At 37.7% G+C, this 23378-nt stretch overlaps 1 protein-coding gene across 1 annotated transcript; it reads right to left on the bottom strand.

Moving 5' to 3' along the window:
- Positions 1–5181: 5181 nt before the first annotated feature.
- Positions 5182–21377, bottom strand: LOC311166618 (desmocollin-1-like; the record flags this gene model as incomplete). The annotated part of the gene is made up of 13 exons (XM_084226707.1): positions 21318–21377; positions 19969–20124; positions 18933–19077; positions 18511–18677; positions 16166–16300; positions 15124–15309; positions 13637–13896; positions 13295–13437; positions 11916–12131; positions 10207–10440; positions 7438–7559; positions 6132–6368; positions 5182–5379 (listed from the first exon to the last, which is right to left on the bottom strand). The coding sequence occupies exons 1-13, from the start codon at positions 21360–21362 to the stop codon at positions 5182–5184; spliced, it is 2244 nt and encodes a 747-aa protein (XP_084082833.1). The 5' UTR covers positions 21363–21377.
- Positions 21378–23378: the final 2001 nt, after the last annotated feature.

Raw genomic sequence — 23378 nt, 5'->3', positions numbered from 1 at the left:
AATTTGATTTTTAAATATAACCCCTTTTTTTTTAATGTCACAGATTTATCTGAAGATAATATAAAAGTTTTAATGAATATTCCCCTTGTTCCACTTGAATATATACTGAAGGGTAATAATCAAGAAATATTTCAGTGGAAATCAACAATCCATGGGAAAACACACACTGTACCCTAAAAAAAGATAAAACATGAAAGTTGTAAGGCCAGAACAAAAACCATAGCACACAATGATAGATTTGATGGTAGTCTATTTTCTGTTAGACAAGCTTGGTGCCCTTCTCATCTCAAGTACATTTTTGTTCTAATAAGATCGTCCTTTTAACGTAAAACACTTGTCTTATTTTCCTTCAGAAGGTTCTGAACAGGATTAAAAGAGCAAGAACAGCGTGTTGTGGAACAGCCTCCTGATAAAACAATCCCCTTACTCTCCCCCAAGGAAAATACATAAAACCAGGAAAAATGCAAGATCAATGAGAGACTTTGAATCCCATTTTCATTGTTATGCTTAAGTATAACTCCAACTTGAGGTTGACTGAGGTTGAGGTGTGACAGTTTCAGGTCTTTTTTTCTTTCCCCTCCCACCAGTTTCTCCACAGCTCAGTCACCCCAGCATAATGGATATTACCACCCTCCATTTCATGAATATGGCCAGCACACAAATGCTGAGCTCAGCCCTCTGATGCTGGCCGGTCCATGAAGCAGCATGGAGTGTCACAGACCCTCTCCATGCTGCCTGTGGGACCTCACTCTTCTTCCTCCTCCTCCTCCTCTTACAGTCCCACAGCACCAAAAAACACAGGGCTGGAAAGAGTTCTGTATCAACTGAAAAGCACCAGTGGAATAAATATTGACAAGGAGTGAATATAAAAGCAGGATCACTGCCCTCAAAGCTAAGGAGGAACAAGGTGTGCTCTCAAGAGAAGCATCTGTGCCCACTGACCCTGAGCCACCCAGGGGCACCAGGAGGAAACAGCAAGTGGGTGACAGTAGCAGGTGACTCTGCTTCAAGGGACAGATAGACCCAGCTGCCAGTCTGACCTGCTCTGTAGACAATTTTGCTCCTTGCTCACTGAGAACTTATCAGACAGGATTAAGGAGTAGACAATGTGGGTGACAAGGTAGTGAGTGTCTGCTATGCATCCTCTGACCAGAAAGAACAAGTGCATGAGGCTTTCCATGGGCAGCCAAAAGCAGCCTCCCATCTGCAGATTCTGGTCCTCATAGGGCATTTTTACCACCCTGATAGCTGCTGGAATGACACAAGAAGCAGCTTAGCAGAATAGGACCTGGGGCTCCTGGTGGCCAATGACATTTTGGGCTGCATGTGGAGTGTTGCCACCAGGTCAAAGGAAGTGATACTTCCCTTCTAATCAGAACTGGTGTGGCCACACCTGGACTGTTGTCTCTAGCTCTGGGCTCCTCAGTACAAGAGAGACATGGACAGTCCAAAGAAGGCACAAAAAACAAGGAAGGGACTGGAGCCTCTCTCTCAGGAGAAAAGGCTGAGGAATGTGAACTGTTTGGCCTGGAGAAGGTTCAGGGGTGATCTTATTCATTTATACCTGTACCTAAAGTGAGGGTGCAGAGGTGGCAGAGCCAGGCTCTTTTCAGTGGTGCCCAAAACACAGGTAGCACCATCTGAAGACTGGGAAGAACATATTTCCTTTGAAGGTGACTGAGCACTGGAACAGGTTTCCCAGAGAGGCTGTAGTCTCCATCCTTGGAGATACTCAAAATCCACACTGTCCAGAACAACCGCTGTTAAGTGGCCATGCTTGAGCAAAGAAGTTGGACCAGAGTACCTCCTGAAGTCCCTTCTAATGCCAGCCATTCTGTGAATTTCCCTTTCCTTGAAGCTGGATAACCCAACTTACATTCCACTTGTCTTCTGATCATAATATCATAACCCCCACTATACTGATATTCTGCAGCTTTACATGCCAAACATATTAACATTGGGTTATCTGCTGCTACTGGTTTTCAAATGGTTTTTATGGGGTTTGCATAGAAGGCACTGTGTATTTTTTACAAATTATCAGCAAGATGACAGAGCAATGCTTTGTACTCTTAATATCCTGAATTTGCCAAGTATAAACTTCGGCGAGACCCCCACCTCAGCTCATGCTGCAAGGACAACTACTACTTGCATTACAGCACTATAGTGGCACAAAAGCACTGCATTAAAATTTAAAAATTCAATCTCCTTCAGAAAGGCATACTTATCTTCATAAATTGGTTCATGCACAAGAAATGAATAGTTTTTATAGAACATCCTTTTATTTTGCAAAAAATTTATTACTCACTGTTGTACAAAATAAACCTAAAAATATGTTGTTAAGATAATTTTGACACAGCTAGGTAGACTGCAGATTACCTAGCTGCAGGGAAGAAATCTTCACAATTTTTAAGGCAATTCAAGACAGTAACAACAAGTGAATTATATATTTTGAAATATTCCATTTATAAGGTTTACACAAATGTTATCTGGTACTTTGTATCTGTAAACTTTAGTGCTTTATACAAAGTTTCCATTCACATAATTAGAAGATATAATGAAAATAATACTTTGCAGTTCCTTTTTTAAAGCATCTCACTTCTAGTCAGTTTTACACAAATAGCTGGTTCAACTCAGAATTTTAGTTTTTAAAAGAGACGAAGGAGTAGAAGTGATTCCAGATTTCTAGTTTGTTTAAAAATGGAAAAAAATTAATTATCTCTGTTTTCTGAAATGTAAAAAAAAAAAAAACCCAAACAAAAAACCAAACCCAAATAAAACATTCTTAAGGTAAATTAGACTAGAAAAGTATTCTTTTAGTTTAAGTAATGTATTATTTTAACTTTAGGATGGTAAATTGATAATCATCTGCTTAAAACAGCCAATACTGATTCAATTTAAGCTCATACAAACTTGGTCTATTCTTTTAGAAAAGTACAACTACTGTATTTCATGAGGAAAGAAACCATGTTCGCAGGGGTTTCTCTACACCACCCTCCAAGAAATTTTCAAAAGAGTGCAGTCATTATTTATCCTTGGTCCTTCTGAACCACAGGATTTTTTATATAATTTAAAATACAAACAAACAAAAACACCACCAAACATTAAGAGAGGGAGAGGGAGACATTACTATTACCTTAAAAAGTGTATAGCCAATAACTAAACATAAAATGCAAGACAAAGCAGCAAGAAAATCACTAGGGGACAGATCTTCACCTGACATAAAGTCAGCACAACTCCACTAGCATCAGCAGAGAAATTCTGACTTGCATCAGTCACAGATCTGACTGTCCATGTACAGAAAATTTTGTTTATGTTAGTGATAAAGAGGAGCAGTGTTCAGAAGAGAAGTGTTAGCACACATTTTTTAAAAGAAGCGAGTTTGTCACACCTTGCTTCTCATCTAGTATTTGGCTGCTGATGACTGTCATTCTTGCCACTGGCAGTGTATTTACTTCCGGATGCATTCATTACCACTTTCAAATGATACAGGAAAATATATTTAACATTGGTCCATGAAGTTCTTAACCACAGCTAGTTCTTACCAGAAATATCCTGAAGCCCATTTACAGTGTAAAACATAAAGCTTTAAAGGTACTATCTTATAATGTTGCTAAGTTTCTATACTGTTATGGGTTTTCACTGACCATAATTCTTATGGAATGAACTGCAACCACTGAAAGTCAGCAGTGAACTGAAATTTAGAGCAGCATGACTCTTGGTTGTTAGCAATTATTCCTATTACAAATCATTAGCTATAGTAAATTTTTTAAAATATCTCTAAGGCATATGTTTACAGAGCAAATCCTAAAAGCAGACTTATAGCTACAGAAATAAGTAATTGCACAAGTTTCTCATAGGCACCAAGATGTTCTTTTAAGGCACAAGAGAATTCCCAGAGAGCAGAAGACAGATTACTTAACCAGGAGTGCAAATATTAAAAAAACACTTAAAACCTGGGAAGCAGAGGTGGAATACCACCTGCTGCTTATGGCAGCATTCAAGTCCCACTACTGTCATCTGCCAAAGGTATTTCAGACTTTTGTGTGTTTGTGTATATATATATATAGTGTATATGTATGCTTAATCTAGTACAGTAACAAATGGGATTCAGATGGTTTCTGCCAGAGATGTGTGTAAACGCTGACCTCTACAACTACCCCAAACTACACTCAAAGCAAACGGTTTCTCCCACTGTAATCCCGCATCTCAATAAAAATGTATCTCAAAAACACATTATTAACACTGTTCTCAATGCTCTACTTCCAAAAAGAAACAGTTTAACAAGTCCATAGCAGGGCAAGTAGAAAAGGTAGTGGTAGCGACACTGGACAAAACTCTTGGCAATGGTCATCATTTCTGCAATGATACTATGTCAAAACTCACAAGAAACTGAGGTACAAACTTGTGTGAAGTAAACATGAGATTTATATTGCATTCATTTGAAGTATAATAGTTTCCTCTATTGCATGATTTTTTTTTTTTTGATCTCTTATTTCCTTAAAAGAAAAATACATCCTCGCATACAATGCTGATACCCTATGTGGAGATGCCATAAATCCCTTAGGATAGCAAGTTTGATGGGTGGTAACCCATTAGGAGAAAAATATATTTTTGAATATTATTTTACATATATACAATATATATATATATATTTAATTTTCAATCAAAATGTAAAGTTTTTTAATATATTCATGAGTATTTTTATGTCCAAAATGAAAAAATATTTCATATCTCAACTCATATAAGTTAACAAGTTATTTGATATGCACCAACAATATGATTTGCTTCATTTCTACAAAAATTAAAAGAAAACAAAGAAACAGTGAGTTATAAAGCTTTCCTTCTCCAAAGCCGAATACAATAAAATTTTGAAGCTGGATAATTAATTAAAAGAACACTAAGTTTCGCATTGTGAGCAACCACAAAGAATGCAAAACGTAATCTAAGTAGAAACTAGCATTACTATATTAACCTAACGAAAAAATATTTTGAATCCCTTTGTTCTGATAGAATGTGTCCAGTGTAAGAAAATGTAAATTTAAAGCAAGAGTCATTTACACTCTTACCAGTCTATCTCAATTTTGATAAACTTCTACCCCTCTCAATTCCAAAGTACCTAATATCACAAAAGTATGACAGCCACTTATTTACAGGTTTTTTTCAGCACTCTGAAAGGCACATTTATCTTTTGATGCATGTTTCTGCTAATGTCCTAAACTTGGGCTCCAACTGATCTAAGAAGTCAAGTGCCTCTTCTTCATGCTGATCACTGCAGCAGCCTACAGAGCCAGCCAAAGATCCTTTTCCTTCATAGTTATATGAAAGGAGATAATCTTCAGAATGCTTCTGTTCTTCATCCTGTCTGCATAGGTGCACCTTCTGGATAGGAACAGAACAGATCTTATCATTTTCTTAAATTGTTATCCTAAACATATTACAAAAAAAAAATTTCTTTTTGATTTACCTTTCATTCAATTATTTTTAATCACAGTGTGTCCTCTAATGGATTCCTACATACAAAAAATGCACATGATTGGTCTATATCATTACGACTACAAAATATAAGTATTTAATAAAGAAATAGTTTCTACTAATTACATATGTAACAATAAAAGAGGAAGAACCTGTTTAAATAACCTGTCAAGCAACTAAAATTCACTGAAAATTAAAAGACTGATTTATACATAACTAGTTAGACAAGTAGTGAGAGTTTTTTGATCTCCAAGAAATGGACTACATTTTTAATGCTGTACATTCATTCCTGCTCCATGGCTAAGTTACGTATGAGGTTTAAATTAGCTCAAAGTAAGCAGTTAGACTAAAAGCAAACAGACATACTCAGAAAAACTCACAAAAGCTTCAGTAATTATTCAAAATTAAAAACATCACACTGCCTATAGCTTAAGCCAAAACAAGAAAGTAATTTACACTTATGCCTGAAATATGTCAAAGACAACTCCTTGAAAGAGCAATATTCCAAAGGGGATGCAGAGGAGCAAAGGAGAGGAAAAATGAAATGAAACCAAGACCAGAAAGCCACCTTTCTAGCACATTTACCTGTCTTCCTTGAAAAGCCTGTATATATTGACCATAGCCTACACTTCAAAGAAAATCAGTTTCAGAATACTTACTTCGCCTAAACGAGGATGTGTGAAATTATGCCACTCTGAGTAGGAGTATCTACAAGTATCCATCATAGTCTGTCCTCCTCCTTCTTTAACTGATCCCAGAGTCTGATGTCCACCTCCCTTGACTGATTCCAAGGTATGCCCTCTTCCTTTTACCATTTCAAATGCTTGCTGCTCTCCTGTTTTTACTCCATACCCTCCTTGATCACATGTATTTTGCAGAGGAATTATATTGTGATCCTAAACAAACAAAACAAAACAAAAAAGCAGTAGTGAGGACATCTTTTTTCCCCCTCATTTCTTTTTCCTTTTTAATTCAAAAAGAAGAAATGGCAATCAGAAACTGCCACAACTGAAATCGGAGAAGTCTCTTTCTTGGCACTGTGATATTTTGAACAAAGGGCTATCCTTAATGTCTAAAGATCAGTAAATAATCTTGGGAAAGGATACTATGACAAGAGAGAAGAGAGGATATCTGAATTTAAATATGATATGATGATATCAAAGAATGGAAGTTTTATCCCAGTGAAATATATACAATCCATATTCGAGTTTATAATGTCATTACATTATTCTTTATAGGCAACAAGAAATTTGACTCGTGCCACCATAATGATTTCTTGGTTTTCAACATGAAATATTATTTTTAAACTCATCTCCTCTTCTTGGGGAAGACAATGTCAGGAGGTGGAGGATGACAGAAAAGAGGCAGTGAAAAGATCTAAGTTATTCTGCATGAATGCATATCTGGACTGAACTATGTTCACGGTAGACTGAAAGATACTTAGATGCAAAAAGCAAGAAAAATTTCATCAACATGGATCTGTTCATGAAATCAACTGCATTTGAGGTCATTTTTCAGGGGAAGGGCAGAAATTGCACCTGCAATTTACACAGCTATCTGCTAAATATAAAAATCCTTCTCCAAGGAAAAAGAATGTTTTGCAATTAACACATTTTCAACACAGTCAAAATAATTAATTTAAATCTATGGTCAATGTTAAAAATAACTGCAATGTTATTAAAATGCTCACCTGAAGCTGCCAACCAAATCCTTAAAATCTGGAAGTATTACAAGTAGCCAGCCTAATGACTACAAGGTATGTTTAAATGTATATGGTGCTACCACCTCTGCCTAAAGTAAGAATTTCAAATTTTTATTAAATGGCAAAGTACATCTGATGATCCCTTCATTGTTAGACTATTTCTTTTATCAAAACACTTACTTGCAGGTGGTCCTGTTCTCAAATTGCAATGCTATGGACATCTCAATTGCAAGTTTCTATGTTGAAACAAACAGACAGCTTACCATCACTTCTTCTCCCGGAGCTTCTGTGTTTGAAATGATTAAATTGTGATTGGCACAATCATCAGTCACCTGCCTGTGCATTACCCCAGCGCCACAGCAGCCACAAATTGTGATCAGGATTACTATGGAAAAGGAAATAATACTGTAAATTTTACCTCACAATGGTATCTACTTATGTGGGATAACAAATTTTAAGGGCCTAAGCATAAAGAATGGTTTAAAAAGAAATTAATTTCCAAAAATGCCCATACTTAAAGCTTTATATATTCCCTTTTTTTCTTTTCAAACAGTATAGGGAGTAATCACTGCATTGTTGAATTATTTTGTTCCTCTAAACCACATCTGGTTTTTCCAAAAGAAATGCAAGCATCCTTTATGAAAGCACTGTGACTTACTCAATTTCACAGTAATGAAAAATTTAGTCCAAATCCAGGTGAAAAATCGTGTCTTATGCCTACATTTTTTATGTCTGAATATGCAAATGTCAAATTATATCATAAGGCACTAATAGGCAAGCTAGATGTCCTAATACCAGAAACTTCTGCTTCACAGGAAAGGTCAGCAGAACCCTGGAGGATTCCAGGATTATGCTATAGAACAATCCTATTTAATCCCTTGTATTCATTTTATTCCTCTTAATAATACTACTTTTTGTTGTCAGAAACTCACCCAGAAATTACTTTGAACAGAATCATGATTAACTAACACCTTTCCTAAACAGATCACTAAACCTTTCATTTGGAGAACCATTCTGTTTTCTGCAGTTTTCAGATTGTTAGCTTAAAAATAAAGAAGCCCATGAGGAAGAGTTCTGCCTAACTGCCCACTGAGAAATTTGATCTCTGAACATATAAACTTCTGTGAAAATCGGCCAAGAGCCACTTTCAAGCTAATTTAGCTTCTCTAGCATCAGCTGTCAGAGGGATCTGCATCAATGATTCTAGCAGGTTGCCTCCTGATGCTGACAGATGGGAAGAAGACATCCATGACAGCACTGAGCAGAGGATGCACAGGGTAAAACCTACCCACAGTAAAATAAAGGACCTATTTGTAAATGATGCAGTCAAGAGGCAGTGAAAAAGAGGTAGGTGACATCTCACACAGTTCCTCTACTGCACGTTCCCCCATCTGAAAATTCCACCTTCAGGATATATCCCAAATTTGGGTACCTGCCCCACTGAGATAAAACATTGATCTAGCTAGCCTCCAAAACATGTTTGGGTCCCAGTGTTCTTGTTACTTAAGTAAGAACAGCTAGTTGAGATTCAACAGGAGGAAGACAAGTTTTACCATGACCAGAGAAAATGGATAAGAAAGAAGGAAAAAAAAACCAAAAACCTCAAATTCTGAAATACTAGCTATTGCAGCATGTCCTCTGCGGTTTGTAAGGACGTTATTAGTCAGAATAACATGATTGATTTTGGTAAAAAATAAACGAACTTCCTTTTGCTTTTCTACATCCCCATCATTGTCTCACTGGTTAACAGCAATATTACTCTTAGAATCTGTTACGCTTTGGGCAGCTCCAGTGGCACAACATATGTTCAAGGTTTTGGTCTGTTGTGAACTATTCACCCTGTCCTTTAATGCTTCTGCACCTCAGATGGGACAACCCTGGATGTGTGTGTAGACTGGGGAAAGAGATGCTGGAGAACAGGGCTGCAGAAAGGGACCTGGGGGTGCTGGTCAGTGGCAATTTGAACATGAGCCAGCAGTGCCCTGGCAGCCAGGAGGGCCAAGCATATCCTGGGCTGCATCAGACACAGCATCGCCAGCCAGGCATGGGAGGGGATTGTCCTGCTCTGCTGTGGGCTGGAGTGGCCTCACCTGTGTGCAGTTTTGGATGGCACAATAATAAAGATTTTAAGCTATGAGAGATTGTCCAAAGGAGGGCCATGAAGATGGTAAAGAGCCTTGAGAGGAAGCTGTGTGAGCAGCTGTTGAGGTAATTTGGTCTGTTCAGCATGGTGAAGAGGAAGATGAGGGGAGACCTCATTGCAGGTACAACTTCCTCAGAGGAAGCTCAGGGACAGACACTGATCTCTTCAGTCTTGTCACCAGTGACAGGACTCAAGGAAATGGCTTAGTCTGGGGAGGTTTAAGTTGGATATCAGGAAAAGATTTTTCACCCACTGTTCCAGTGGTTGGGCACTGGAACAGGCTCTGGAGGGAAGTGGTCAGAGCACCAAGCCCGAGTTCAGGAAGTGTTTGGACAATGTTCTAAGGCACATGGTGTGATTATTGGTGCCATGTGCAAGACCGGGATTTGGACGGAATGATCCTAATGGGTCCCTGTCAACTCAGTATATTCAATGGTTCCATGATTATATGGGGTCTTGTAAAATCCCTTGTGAAATCCAGCGTCTCAGATACCTCATATTTTTGATCCACAACAGAAATCACAAAATACTCTGGGAAATTGATTTCAGGATTCCTAGAAACGGAAATGTTTCTAGAACTCACAAACTATTTTGAAGTCATTTCACTGAAGTACTAAATGCATATTTTTTTGGCCTCACTTACATGAATATACAGAACATCTCACACAAAATAAACAAATAACCAGAAATCCACACACAGTAACTACAGCACAAGATGCGAGCAGGAAGCTTGTGATTCTGATACAAACAGAGCAGATACATTAAGTCAGTGATGACGGCTATACAACAGCCAAAATAAAAAATGCTTGAATTGGGTTTGAATCCAATTCTCTCAGCTAATTTTATATTTAAGTGAATTGTACTTTGTGTTTAAAAAAACTGTACTTACGCAGCAATAATAATGATCCTAAGATCATTGCAAGGATGGCCCAGAGACCAAGGGTAACATTTCCACCAGAAAGCTGACGAGTTCTGCCGTCGCACTCAGTTGGAGTAACACAGTCACAGAGATTAACTCTTACTGTGTTCTCTCCTATCTTCCCTCCATTATCAATCACACTTACAGGAATTTCATAAATTCCATATGGAATATCACCCTTTGGTGAAAGATACCATGAATTATCTGCAAAAAAAAAAAAAAAGACAAAACCAGATCTAGGGTCAACGATGCCTGGAACTCAGTTGTCACAAATGTGACCATAATCACAATTTTCCCTTCTGCTATAGCTATACTGCTACCAGATCCACAGTAATTAGTTTCAAGTTAGATTAATTGTGTTGATACAAAACTAGATTTTGAATGGATTTATACTTTCAGCACCTTTTAAATTTTAGAACTGACAAAGCATACCTTATATAACCCTCTGAAAACATTTGATTTCAAACTCTGAAGTTGATTTAGTTCATTATAGGAAATAACACTACTTCGGCTTACTAGTAAAGATCATCAACTAAACTGACAGTTATTAAAAAGGCTTTTGGTAGTGTGATTGGAATAATTAATTCTAAACTTATTTTATACCTCTCCTACTCTTTAGTTATATTGCTGTATTCAGGGAAATGATTATTTCTAGCGGGGGGGGGGGGGGGGAATCTATTTAATCTGCTGCCCTGTTCAGAGGCAATGATTAATGACCATATTCTTTGAGGTCCAAAAGAAATAATTTGTAAAAAAATGTACAAGACTGACACTGATGTACATAATGGTTGTTTTATGATGAGCTATATGAAACATGTATCATCCAAAATGCGGTTTTCAATTTACCTGATATAAAATTTGAAACTCTTAGATGTCTTTGCCTTCAGACTTTTCTGTCTTTTGCCTTTCTTAGTGAGATGGAATGCTACAGAATGATATCCTTTGCAACTAATTCATGTCAGCATAGTAGCAAATATATGTTCTGCTCTTGTTGCCCTCATCTGGCAACCACCAGGAAACTACCATCAGCTATAACTTTTCATATCAACAGATTTCAGGAAACAGTGATTCCTTTGCTAATAAATTGTTTATATACTGCCCAGGTCAGCTTTACAAAAAGTGTGCTGGGTAACAGCAATAGTAACATAAAAACTTCCAGAACTTTTTTTTTTGTCAGCCTATAATCAATTTTAGGTTAAGTTCCAGTTTCCCAGTCCTCCACCATAATGACAGACTAAGAAAAGTTCTATTTCTCTTTGGAATACTAGCCATTTCATTCTTAAATTCCTTATGAATTATGAATCTACAGTTCGTTTCCAGGTGTTGGTGCAATGCATTACATCAGATTTTGTTCTTTCTCCTGATCTTCTTGCGTTATAATTTCAGACAGCAGCTGGTTTCTGACCCAAGGATGCTTAGGACAGATTCTTCTTCTTTATGCTTTAAGAGACAGATCTTTCTCCTTGCCGTTGGGATGCCAACAGTGCCATCACTGGAGGAGAACTAGAGGGGACCACTAGAGATCATCACTGAGCCCCAGAGCATCTCCACTGACTACACCAATTCCAAAGAGAGATTCATCCAACCTGTTCTTGCAGAATGCCCAAGAGAGAGACAGCAAAGCCTCCTCTGGCAGCCTGCAGCTGAGTGAGGAGGAGGAGGACGAAGGTTTCACATACCGTCGTGTGGAGTTAGCTTCCACATGGAAGCCAGTCTGCGGTCGTTTATGCGATACTCAAAGGGCGCGCTGTACGGAGCCTCATCGCCATCCTGGGCCGTGAGGCAAATGGGCTTTCTGTCTCTGCACATGATGTATTCTGTTTGAGTGATTCTGGGGAAATTCTTGTTGCCAGGCACGATGCAAACCTGAATTGTTCCAGTGCCTGTTTTACCATCTATGAGATAAAAATAACTAGGTTTAGCACCTGCTTCTAACACTGACACATTAATTTCTGATCCAAACTTTCATCAACTGTAATATTTGTGTTTAGAAGTAAGCTGGAAACCAACTGCTGATTTAGCCAGAGAGAAAGAGGGGGAATTCTCACAGCTCTTTCTTGGCTGCTTCTCTTTGCTTGACTGGTTGCAGACGCATCAACAGCTCCCACACCTCCATATTCTGCATGCAGACTGCATTTTGCTGAGTATGTGTGTTTGTGTGGGAACACACACTACTCTAACAGGTAGGAGGGGTAAGAGAAGGAAGAGCTCATAAACCAGGAGTAATGGACACTATGACAAGCAGAGACAAAAGCAAAACGTGAAGACTTCCAGCCTTCTAACTTCCAGAAAGAGAAAATTAACTACATTTTCCCTACCTTCACCTCTCCTGGAAAAAAAACAGTAAGGGAACAGAGCACTTCTTTCTGTCCTCTGCCCTATAAGTCACCATGCATTCATCACTGGCACATACCATGTCACCAAAGTCAACACGCAAGAAATAAATGAACTCTTCCGTCCTATTACAGTTTTTCCAATACACAAATGGCCAATGCTTGTCATATGTATTCCCGTGAAATTACATTGTTTACTTTTTAATCCTTTTTATAGGAACAGTTGATTGCAGATGCCTATATCATGCTTACTACATAGACAATAGAAGTTCTAAACAATTTATATTTATATTATTTACATTTGACTTTAAAATGCAAACTTTGACAGAGTTAGAATTGTTTGCTGCAAGTTCAATGACTTCTTTTCAAAAAGTCCTCTCTACTTTCTGTGTTGTCTAGCTCCTAACTGCCAGGAGCTATCACTTAAAAAAGAATGGTCAAGAAATAGAAGAAATATACTCCAGAGAAAAATCTCTCAATTTAAAATTACTAAAGGCTTTTAGATGGGGCAGGTAACTTCTCAAAACATTTAGATCATGCCTGATTCATAAAGGCTCTCCCTGCTAAATAATATTCCCTAAGCATTTGACAGAGCTATCACAAAGACAAGACAATAGACTAGGTGGGCCACTGGTCTGAACCATCACAGTGGTTGTGCCCACACTACATTTGCACATAGACATCTGTTACACACCACACAGACTCCAACAACATTTAGTACTCACTTCTGTCTATTGCAAGGACTGTGACATTGCATTGACCTCGTCTCATTTCTCCTATGTCTCGGTCCAGGACCCTAACAGTTCTGATTTCACCTGATTTGTCATCTATGTTGACCCAATTACACTGGCCAGGTGGTATCCGGTATCTGTGAAGAATAATTTGTCTTGTTAAAGATGCCAAACATAGCACACACGTGTATTTAGATACAAGCACTCATATACTCTGACAAGTGTGCAGGTGCACACACGTACACACACACACAGCCTCAACAACTATTTCCCCCTTCCCCTATCCCACCCATGCTGTATTCAAAAAAAAAACTAGTAAATAAAGTTGTTTCATACCTTATGCCCTCACTATTTCCAGTTTCTGGATCTTCTGCTACATATCTCCCAATAGCCGTCCCAATATCTTCGCACTCTTTAACGTCTAAGCGCAGCAGACAGGGTTTAAACACCGGTCCCTCATCCACATCCAGGACATGCACAGTAACAGAGCTGGTGCTCTGGGAAAGTTGTTGGGAATGGGGAGCCAGCAGGTAGGGTGCCTCATTGTTGACTCCAATTACCAGGATCCTTTGCTTGGCAGTTTCATAGTCCAGACCCTGTAACAAAGGTGAGGTGGTGTTTTTTCCCTTCAAACCAATCAAAACCTAACATTCTTTTCACCATGCAATTATTACTGCTGAAAGTGTACCACATTTACAAAAGAAGCCAACTGTCCTCAAATAAGCCATTGAGAAAGAGTAAAAGGACATGATTTTTTTTTTTAATGTAAAGTTTTAAGTTAGTCAAAGAAAAAGGCCTAAAAAATACCCCAGCAAGCAATACCACTGCAAAATTTTGGATAAATATTCTAAAAACTAGTTAATAAAAGAATAGAAAGCAATTAAATGTAGTGGAGGATTTTCTTCTTCTGGTTAGCTATTATTTTAGCTTACATATATTTCCTTTTCACCAATGGTCAATCACCCTTCTCTCTAGAAGCTACAAATCCACCTGAGAATTTGTGGAGTTGACAGTAAGTAGTGAAAATTTATTCTTCAGAAACGTTCTCCAAAGTCATTAGCTTTAATAGAGCTAATATTATCCTAAAGTCATAATACTATCTAGTGTACTACAGCTTTAAAATAAATGTAAGAAATTTCAACTATGTTCATATACCAGGGACAGAGCTTTAGAAAAAGTTCTAATCATTAGTAGGAACAAAAACTCCATAATAAATAATATTAATTTTAAAAATGACTAGCATCTCTACCTCTACAATTTACATGTTCAAGTTTTAATACTAATCTTTTCTGCTTCTTAGAAGTTACCTCTTATAGCAGTTGTAAAAGATAATGAAAAAGAGGCAAAGGGATCTGCTGAAGGACAGATGCAATGGGCCTTTTACCTCACATCTGTAAAACACTTGTAACAAACAACTAAACTGACACAAATTTCTTATGGACTTCCTCACATGCCAGAAAAGCAAACCTGAAGTCAGTACACTGCAAAATAAAACCTGGGGAGCTTTAGGCTGAACTAGGAAGTCTACTTAACTCCCAGAGATAACAAGACCAAAGAAGGTGCTCAATCTTTCCCTGCCTTGCCACTCTCTCATTTCTGTTAAAAACCATGAAGCATTCCTCAGTGACATCCCTTAGTCTAAACAACTCCAACTGTAGAACCAGGCCAAAGCACCATGCTCTTCTGAAATGAAAAACCAAACTCTTTGGATTCTGAGCACACAAAATTGAGGAACCGTCTGGAAGGTGAGCTTTGTGTGTTATGTTTCAAAACCAAAACTTGAAAATTAATAAATTTTCCCCTAGCCCTTCAATTTTACTTACCTTAACAACACACAGTATTCCTTCGTTTGTGTTTTTGTCTGTTGTAATTTCAAAGGCTTGATCATCATTTCCTCTTATAATTTCATACACTGCTCCTGAGCCAGGTGTACCAGGTTCATCAAGATCAACAACAGAGACTCTCAGTATTTCTACATTCACTCTGTTTTCTTCCACTCGTGTTTCATACTTGGAGTACCCAAAAAAAAAATTCATTTAAATCAGAGAATACTGTTCCACAAGGCAGGACTGAAGAGCATCATATTTAAATAAGACTATTTCAACCTAAGGAGTCAATTTCCCAGGCTGATGTAATTATTTCTTTTGTTTTCATGCACTACTGTATTTTCCCCATTCCTCCCTTATACCTCGAGTCAAACAAGAAACCTTTCCTGACAGCACAATTGAAATCTCAGCTTCATACACTCAAACTATCATTGACATAATTAATTATGGAACTCTCCTTCCAGGAAAGGTAGATTAAAAGTTTCCCTCAGCTACATCAGCTATAAATTATAATTTGCATTCAACATGATCAAGCTGAGAACTAGAAAAGACCTTGGGGTAAATAAGAAAAAATATATAAATAAACCAACAAGAACTTGCAAAAAATCCAAAAACTATTAAAGACATCTCTACTTTGATGTCAAAAGATAAAAGCTTTTTTTGTATTTTTGTGTTATTCTGTAAAAGCTGAAGAAGAGCAGGTAAGAGTGATTCTCAATTGATATTACTGATGATATTCTACAGTAGTGAACAGAAGGGGTAAATTACATGCATTTCTTATGAATAATGAATTATTTTTTCATATATTTCATATTAAAAAATCTCTTGTGGTATTTGAGATACATACACAGCTGTTGAGGCATACTCTTTTCCCTGAATCATACTCATGGCTGGAATAAGCAAAGACATTTATATTGGCATAAACTGTCTCAGGGCATTAGACTTCATATTTGAGGGACTGTCCACCAGGAAATTAGAAAGGGGTGGAAAATACCTTTTTTTTACCCTTTATACAGACATTTTACTTATGCAGACTTACTTGTAACTGTTTAAAGGATGGTGCATTGTCATTCGTATCCTCGATTTTGATGACAACTGTTCCTGTAGTGCACAAACCAAAAGGCTGACCTGCCATATCTCTCACTTCAACTAACAAAGTGTAACTGGGTACAAGCTAAAAAGAAGAATAAAAGCATACAGAAGTTTGTCATACTCATTTTTTTAACTGCATAGTAACACATAGTTATACAGGAGTAGAACTAAAGATTTCATTCCTGTTTCATAACTCTGCTCTAAATTCAGCGCTTTCCAACAAAATGAGACAATTGGCTTTGGGGCTTTCTGCCCTATAGTTCAAAAGGGAAAGGAGAAAAATAATTTTCAGTGGCTAAGCAGTACTGAGTTCAGCCAGCATCTGTGAGTAACATGCATGCTATACCCTGTATCAAATAAAGTTTCTCACAATGTCAGCATTATTTTCCAGAACCTGAAGTTTTGGAAGGTACAGACGACACACTTTCATCTGCTATTTATCTCCCCTTTGGAGCAACAGAGTATTCCCTCAGGTTGTCAACCGGTGAAGTCTCTTATTTCACTGAGGAGGAAGAAAACTGTGCTTCAACCAGCCTCTGTGTCTGGGCAATACAGATTAAAGCAATGCCTGTCATTTGGCAGGGTCTGGCACTGAAGGAGTCAGCATCCTTATCAGTTCCAAGGAGCTCCCCAATAGGAAGCAGCCAACTTAAATCCCTAACTTGAACCAGAGCAGCAGAAAATTTTTTTTTTTAATGTGAACAACAAAGGAAATGTGGACTGGGGAAAAAAAGGTGGGGGCAGAGAGGAGGGAACACACAACAGTACAGATGATTAGGCACAAAAAGAGAAAGTCTGTAAATCAAGACAATAACTCTAGTCCTAAATGCCTGGAAGTAGCACTGGGTTTCTCTGGTGCAGGAATGAAATCTTCTGTTCTACTTCATGGGTTTATCTTTAAAAGATAGGCAGTTTTTTAATCCCTCCTTCCTTCATGTAGTCACTGTGTCAGCTTCCTTAGTAGTTACAGTGATGCTCACAATCACTGCAATTTTCTGCTGCTGAAAAAGCTAAGCACTGTAACTGCAAGCGCAAAGTTTTACAACATGATGTTTTACGTAGATTTTCAGCCATGAAACACCACAAGTATGCCATAATATAACTCTTTTCATCTTCAAAAAAGTTGTGCCTGCTGCAATGTCTCCTAAAATGACTGGCCTAGGCTAGAATTATTATTTTGAATTACACGCACCTGTCATTTTTTTCCTAGCGTAAACTATCTCACATGACATTCTATCAAAAAAAAAAAAGAAATCCTCTATCTTATTTGCTTGAAAGCTAGCTGAAAAAAATAAATGGGTAGCACATTAATTTTAAGAACTTGTATGTTACTGTTTAGGCTTCGACTATTGGAGATATTTCTGGTTAATACAGGATGACTGACTACTTCCAGAGAAACTCGTTCATCTCCTCTATGAAGAAGCAAGAAGCACCACAAATCGAGCTTCATTAGGAGGAAAGAGTGGTTCATGGGATTCCTGAACACAGAAAGTGCCCAGTAAAAAAGTGAAAAATCCATAGGTTGAGCAGCTGAGCAGTAGGAAGTTCTATGCCAAGGTTAGCTAGAATATGGTAATCTATGCAGAAACCCTCTGGACTAATTACAGGTTTCTGAAAAGATTTAGAAGAAGCCTTAGAGACAGTAACAAAAAATGAAAAAGAAGCAGTGCCTGCTGATCCCCATGCCAACATTTCATAGAATCACAGAAAGGCTTGGGTTGGAAGGGATTCTAAAGATCACCTAGTTCCAAACTTCCCATACTACAGGATTTCACCCCCATGAACTTCTACCCCCTAAATCAGTTTGCTCAGGGCATGGTACAACCTGGCCCTGAACACTTCCAGGAATGAGGCATCCACAACCTCTCTGGGCAACCTGCTCTAGTGCCTCACTACTTCTGAGTAAAGAATTTCTTCTGAACATCTAACCTAAATAGGTTTAGTTTAAAACCACTTCCCATTGTCCTATCACTATCTGCCTGTGGAAAAAAAAAAAATCACTTTCCCTTTTTTATAAGCCCCATTTAACAACTAAAAGGCTGTAATGAGTCTTCCCTAGGCTGAACAACTCCAACTCTCTCAGCCTGTCTTCATAGAAGAGGTGCTCCACCTTTTGGCTTTGAACTTCTTCACATCCCTCCTCTGGACCTGCTCTAACAGGACCATGTCCTTTCTGCACTGAGGAGCACAGAGCTGGATGCAGCCCTGCAGGTGGGGTCTCACAAGGGCAGAGCAGAGTTAAGCTATCTGTGTGCACTAAATGACAGCTGAGAATGTTTCAGGAAAGATCACCTCTCTGTCCAGCTGTGGCAGCAATACAGAGATGACACCAGTATCACCATGTAAAGAAAACGCTGGGGTAATCGGTGGGGTTTGTGACACAATGCGGTATTTCAATGTGGTATGCAGAGTATAAGGCTCATCTCTGTCCTCTGCAATCACTTTCCCAACAACAACACCTGTGAACACAATACAGCAATTTTTAGTTCCAGAAAAAATTTGCAAATAGTAAAAAAATTATTTTAAAAGGTATTTCTGTTTTAAACATGTGAACAGAGCTACTTGAACATTTACTGCTGCTCTTTGCTGTAATATAATACTCCCCCGGAAATCCCACTGAAATATCTTAAATGGCAGGATCACACCTAGCCATACTGGTATGTAACAAAGCTGAGTAGTGGTAAGTGTGTTCAGTGATTTAAAACAATTCTCACCAGGTCTGGAATTTTCAGGGACACAAAATTCAAAAAGGTCTTGTGTAAAATACGGAGCATTATCATTGTCATCCTCTATCCTGATTGTATGCACAAGTGGTACTTCTGGTGAATAACCATCTGGAGTGGTTGCAAAGCAAATGATCTGTAAGAAAAATTCAGTGCTTAAGCAAAATGCAGAACTTTTAGTTTAATGAAGGAGTCCATAAAACAAAATTAAATACAGCATGCCAAGTACATCCTCCTCAAGACCAGGCTTTTCAGGCACATGGAAGGGGATGTTATTGCTATCTTTGAGTGAAAGCAGAACAAAACCTCTGAATGCTTTCCAATCTTTCCCCCTTCCATTCCTCACACACTGTAAGTGCTTTTATCACTTACTCCCTGACCCATCCTCCAACTCTATCACTTTTTTCAAGTTTCCTGAACACTTTTTTTTCAGCTGTTCACAAGGCACCTTAGCTATCAAAATATAGATGTATACATTGTTATTTAGAACAAAACAAGAAAGAGAGCAAAACTACTTGTCCCATTATAACATAACCTAATGAAATGCAGCAATAGGTACTGAAAATTATGTTTTAGAAGCTGCTTCTGCTAATTGCCTTCTTACACTTCTCGGCCAGTAGAGAGAGCAGTGTACCTTGTTAACAGATCTGAACAGCTTGAGAGACTCAGAAAATCATAGTCATCTAAAGTTCACCATTATTTCTGTTTTCTGCAGATCTTTTCAACCTTCCCTAAAGAAGTCTTCCTAGAAGTAATGCAAATCCAATAGCTCACTATATTTATGCTGTAATTAGACATTAAGCAGTGAAAAGCAAAGCTACTCTCAAGATCTAGATGGCCAGCTTATTTATGCATTTGCTACGGATTTTATCTCTTCAACACCAAGGATATTACTCAGAATAGACAGGTGATTCCAGATCTTGTTTGCTACCATCTCCCCTGCAACCCAACTGTCAAATATATGCATGAGAGATTTAAAATAATATATAAATATATTTCATTATATTTACACAACATAGGCCTGTACCTGAAAACTTGGATACTGTTCACGGTCTACCGCACGAGTAGCAAAGATATTTCCAGTTTCTCTTTCTATGTAAAACAAACCCTTTGGATCCTGATCAATTCCTGGTCCACTTGCAGAATAATAAATTGTGTAGTTCTGAGCTGTGTCTGACTGGACCTATAAGAAGACATTTTTAAGCCCAAGGAAAAACAGCAACAGCATGTCAATACATTTCCACCTTTTCATGATCACATTTAGCACAAACAAAAACTCCTAAAACAAAAAAAACAAACTTGATTTACTATTCACAGAACAGCAGAACAACAGCCTGACATGTGACTGCCTTCCTTTATAATATGTGTACATGAGAAGGGAAGTTAATGCAAACTCATAAATATTTTGTATTATCAAATTAAAGAGATGACAGTATAAAGGAAAAAAAGTTTGAAATCCAATCTCTCTAGAATATCTCACACACAAGGCATATTCAGATACAGATGGCTTACTTCTGAACCTGTTCAAGAGACTGTAGTTTTAGTCCATTCACTGAGAATGTGGTTTGCACCTAAAGAAGAGAAAGTGAAGGAAGGGAAGAAGGAATAAAGACCACATAGAGTACAGTTCAGAGATATGCCAATTCAGATAGCATCTGCATCTCATTACAAGCACCAAGGAGGCAACATCAGACTTATCTATTTATAAACACTCTTCTCCCAAAATACTTTTCTTATTTACTGAATGCCAGAAGTTATGAGGGTAAGATTAGTAGAAGAATGATTGCTCTGCACAGACTCTGTTATTACACTTGTCTCTACACATCTGCTACCAGCCACTCTGTAATCTAGTGAAGGCTAGATGGGTCTATGATAACTTTAGTTCTTGCATTTCTCTTTCACGCCTACTTGTTTTCTCCCACTAACTACTTTTCTGAATAACATAGGCCATACTCAGTCTTCAAGGCTGAAGGTACACACCTCGAGCTCCAGAAAGGATGTAGAAAAGCAGACAAAATTTACCCCAGTCTGTGTTTACAAAATCCTTTTCTAAGCAATGTTTAGTGGAGGGTTGCTTGCTGTTGCTTTTCTTTTTAATTACACACACTGATTTCCAGGCCAAAGAGCTCTCTTTGATAGTACGTCTCCCTTATTTTTTTCAACTTTTGCACAATGCCATTTCACTCCAACAACTAAGACCACAAGTTATTTCAGGTACAAGATCACAAGATATACAATGAACAGGACAGAACAAGACAGGGGAATAAGAGCAGGAATGTCATTGGTAGATAATACAGGACAGCTCCTCTTCTTTATCATAAAAGTCACATAAAAAAATAGCATGGGTCATAAAATTAAGGTTTATATAAAATGTACCTGCTGTATTTGCAGGGGGAAAGGTCCCAGTGAGTTCTCTATCATGACAGATGGAATAGGGCCCCACCTTCTTTTGGTTCTCTTCAGAACCGTATCTCTAGCATGCCTGGTATTCGGTGTCTGGGTCGAGGAGATAGAAAGACAGATGAGAATACATCCATATATTCTTAACTGCATATATTTTTGCTTAACTGCCATCCTGCATTTCCATCTTTTTCTCCCCATTCCAGTCTCCCTACTGACAATTTGTTTTTCCAAGATCTTCATTTCTGATTATATCTGTGATAATATTCCAAGCTTTTTCATTTCTTGTAATACTTTGCATGAATAAGATCTGCTTTAATTCCTCAAACATGGCTTTTAAGATTCTTGACATTCCTGATTATGCTACTTGCTAGCATCTCCCATTTGAGAAAGGAAATCTGCTGACTAAAGCAACACAGTAATCAACAATTACTAAATAAAAATACACACTACACCAGTATTTTGCCTGATTATTTGAATTCTAAAATTCAACTACAGATACTTAGTATAAAGCTGTATTCTGTGAAAAAGTATTTCAAATAAGATATCTTGAAATTAGAACCTAACCTTTTTTTCTTCTTCAACCAAGTCAACGTGTATTTTCTTTTGAACTTGTTCTTGAATGTCCTTAAGGAATATGGTAAAAGTCTTTTTCCCAGCAGACAAAGAAAGAGCAGATGTTGTATACACAGAACCATCCTCTAGAACCTTGAAGTTCCCATCACTGGAACTGATAAACTCTGCAGACTGAAGGCATTCTTTCAAATCAACTGTAAAAAAAATATTCAAACAATAACTCAAACAGCAAAACACAATATCCCTCATAAAACAAAAAACCCCAAGCCCCAAGTAAAAATTGTTTTTACTGACAGAGACAGTCTTTAAAAGCTAGCCACTCAGTATTTAAGCAACACCAATACTGATTTTAAAACCCACTTATGCACTCAAATTTGATGAAGTTTTCATTAATTTCCACTCTTGTATGCATTAGTGCTTCCTAAACAACATGGGTGCTATATGGATATTGCTCAACAAAACACTATTAAACTGGTAAAATTATGGAAGCATCAGAGATGAAATTATGTACATTTAAACACAAAAAGCACTGCAGACGTGCCCATTATTGGAGCAGTAGCTATTACATTTGCCTCGTGCTCCATGCCCCACAATATCGGTGAAGACGATTAATTAATGCAAATGCCCAATGGAGATGTTACATCTTGGAAGTTTTGCCCTCAGGAGGAAAGCACTGACTGGTACTATGTGATTTAATACTCTTGGGAGGACAAAGGCCTTTAAATTATGAGGCAGACAGATGGGAGAGATAAAGACTAACTCTAGAACAAACAATTAGCAATTTTTTAATATGCATGTGATAGAATCCCATACAGGTAATTTCAGCATACTTCACAGGTATTTTTCATTGTATTTGCTGTCACTTGTGGCCAAAATAGATTTTTTTGCACTTCAATAAACTCGGTTCACCAGCAAGTAGTTTAGTACTACAGCTGGAGAAAAAGTAAAATCAGCCCTAAAAGAGGATGATTTGACACCCTGAAAAGATTGAAAGTCAGAGACAAACTCCAAACAAATGATCATTGCAGAGCACAAGACGTGTGTCATGGTCTCAAAACCAAAGCTTTTCAATACTCTTTCAATGGTATCATAGTGGGTGGGACACTGCTGTATAAAAGCTGATTGCAAATTTCATGAAGACTCCGAATTTCATCCTGTATATGTAAATGACATTTTCAATTAACTAAATTTCATTCCGCTTTCAAAACTGCAAAACCAGATGGGAAGCATAATTGAAAATACGATGTGATTTCTTCTTCCTCTTAAGTCTGTCCTTTAAATGAACAAATGAAGATTTCCTAGACTTTCTATGGTACCACAGCAGACTCCTATCCTTCTTCATCTGTACAGTGCATTGAACAGAGTGTTGAAAAGAATATCACTGCCTCACTTAAATGTGCTTTATACTGCTGCCTATTACAGCACTGCATTTCCAAAAATACCAGTCTGGAGATATTGTTT

Source organism: Fringilla coelebs, assembly GCF_963513975.1.
Source record: "Fringilla coelebs genome assembly, chromosome: 1".
In the NCBI taxonomy this organism is placed as follows: Eukaryota; Metazoa; Chordata; class Aves; order Passeriformes; family Fringillidae; genus Fringilla; species Fringilla coelebs.
This window is presented reverse-complemented; position numbering and strand designations above follow the sequence as displayed.